This window comes from Calonectris borealis, unplaced genomic scaffold (genome assembly GCF_964195595.1).
Source record: "Calonectris borealis unplaced genomic scaffold, bCalBor7.hap1.2 HAP1_SCAFFOLD_49, whole genome shotgun sequence".
NCBI lineage: Eukaryota > Metazoa > Chordata > Aves > Procellariiformes > Procellariidae > Calonectris > Calonectris borealis.
Genome location: NW_027441458.1, coordinates 818,166 through 820,324, shown reverse-complemented (window position 1 = coordinate 820,324; position 2,159 = coordinate 818,166). Strand labels below are relative to the sequence as shown.

At 51.8% G+C, this 2,159-nt stretch overlaps 1 protein-coding gene across 1 annotated transcript; it reads right to left on the bottom strand.

Moving 5' to 3' along the window:
- Positions 1-413: 413 nt before the first annotated feature.
- On the bottom strand, positions 414-1,489 carry LOC142076419 (olfactory receptor 14J1-like). Its single transcript, XM_075138720.1, has one exon. It carries the CDS (start codon positions 1,487-1,489, stop codon positions 881-883), a length of 609 nt encoding a protein of 202 aa, XP_074994821.1. The 3' UTR covers positions 414-880.
- Between the last annotated feature and the right edge of the window lie 670 nt (positions 1,490-2,159).

Sequence of the window (2,159 nt, the reverse complement as noted above, 5' to 3'; positions counted from 1 at the left end):
GTTGCGCCAAGGGAGGTTTAGATTGGACATTAGGAGAAATTTCTTTACTGAAAGAGTGGTCAAGCCTTGGAACAGGCTGCCCAGGGAAGTGGTGGAGTCACCATCCCTGGAAGTATTTAAAAGACGTGTAGATGAGGCGCTTAGGGACATGGTGTAGTGGGCATGGTGGTGTTGGGTTGACGGTTGGACTCGATGATCTTAGAGGTCTTTTCCAACCTCAATGATTCTATGATTCTATGACTCCATGAATCCTGCTCTCTGGTGCAGGAGATGCCCACCACAGACTGACTGTGCCCATCACTGTCAGCCCCTCTCCCCAGGCCAGCACAAGAGTCCTGGCCAGGGGACAGAGCAGCCTGCCCCGGGTGGGCGCCTCCAGAAAAAGGTTTCTCCGTCTCACGGATTCCTCCCTGCAGGCACAGAAATGCTCCCTTGCTCTTCTCCAGAGTCATCCCTGCTCCCCAGAGAGCCTTTCCCCAGGTGAGCATGTCTGTGCTGGCCTGCCCGGCTGGTCCTGTCTCCCTGTCCACGCTCCCTGCAAGGCCCCAAGCTCGCCGTTCTCCTCTGCAGAGCCAGGGGGCTGCGGTGCCCTGGGGCCATGGGGTGACCCTGCACTGGCCATGCTGGAGGAGAGGTGAAGAGATGGGAGCTGAATCAAAGAATTTTCTACTGGTTTCTTTGTTGAGTTTATCTGAACGGGGAGCCTGGATCCATATGTACATGAGGTCTTTGGGTCAAGAAAAGACAGGTAGGAGGCCAAGAAAAATATTAACACAGGTATAAATCAAACAAACAAACAAAAAAAGTAACCACAAAGGAAACATAAAGACACATCTGAAGAAAAGTTAGTCCTGGTTATTCCTGAGATACTGTGGGAGCCCTAGTGGGATAACGAGGACCTTATAATCTGAAGTAGCACATATTCAAATAGTTTCCACAGGGCATCCTTGATTTCCTTGTTCCTCATGCTGTAGATGAGCGGGTTCACTGCTGGAGGTACCAACGCGTACAGAACTGCCACCACCACATCCAGGGATGGGGAGGAGATGGAGGGGGGCTTCAGGTGGGCAAATATGCCAGTGCCGACAAACAGGGAGACCACGGCCAGGTGAGGGAGGCACGTGGAAAAGGTTTTGTGCCGTCTGTGGTCAGAGGGAATCCTCAGCACAGCCCTGAAGATCTGCACATAGGACACCACAATGAAAACAAAACACCCAAAAGCTAGACAAAGGCTAAACCCAAGAAGCCCAAGTTCCCTGAGGTAGGTGTGTGAGCAGGAGAGCTTGAGGATCTGGGGGATTTCACAGAAGAACTGGTCCACAGCATTGCCCTTGCAGAGGGGCCGTGAAAATGTATTGGCAGTGTGAAGGAAAGAATTGAGAAACCCACTGCCCCAGGCAGCTGCTGCCATGTGGACACAAGCTCTGCTGCCCAGGAGGGTCCCATAGTGCAGGGGCTGGCAGATGGCAACGTAACGGTCATAGGCCATGATGGTGAGAAGGGCACACTCTGCTCCAAGGAAGAAGAGAAACAGAAAGAGCTGTGCAGCACATCCCGAGTAGGAGATGGCCCTGGTGTCCCAGAGGGAATTGGCCATGGCTTTGGGAACAGTGGTGGAGATGAAGCCCAAGGTCAAGGACAGAGCAGTTGAGGAGGAAGAAGTACAAGGGGGTGGGGAGGCGGTGGTCGCAGGCTATGGCGGTGATGATGAGGCCATTGCCCAGCAGGGCAGCCAGGTAGATGCCCAGGTGTCCTGGTTTTGGCTGGGAGAGAGTTAAATTTCTTCCTAGTGCTGTGTTTTGGATTTAGTATGAGGAGAATGTTGATAACACACTGATGTTTTCAGTTGTTGCTAAGTAGTCTGCTAGTCAAGGGCTTTCAGCTTCCATGCTCTGGGAGAAGCTGGGAGGGAGCACAGCCAGGACAGCCAGCCCAGCTGGCTAATGGGGTATTCCATATCATGTGACGTCACGCTCAGTATGTGAATGGTAGGCGTGTTCCAGGAAGTAGCGATCGCTACTTGGTTATCGGTCAGCGCGGGTGGTGAGCAATTGCATTGTGCATCACTCATTTTGTATATTCTATCATTACCATTATTATTTTCCCTTTTCTGTTCCATTAAACTGTCTTTATCCCAACCAATGAGTTTTTCTCACTCT

Bases quoted from the DNA above. Each gene is read 5' to 3' on its own strand.
- LOC142076419 (XM_075138720.1), bottom strand. From the start codon at position 1,489: ATGGCCTATGACCGTTACGTTGCCATCTGCCAGCCCCTGCACTATGGG.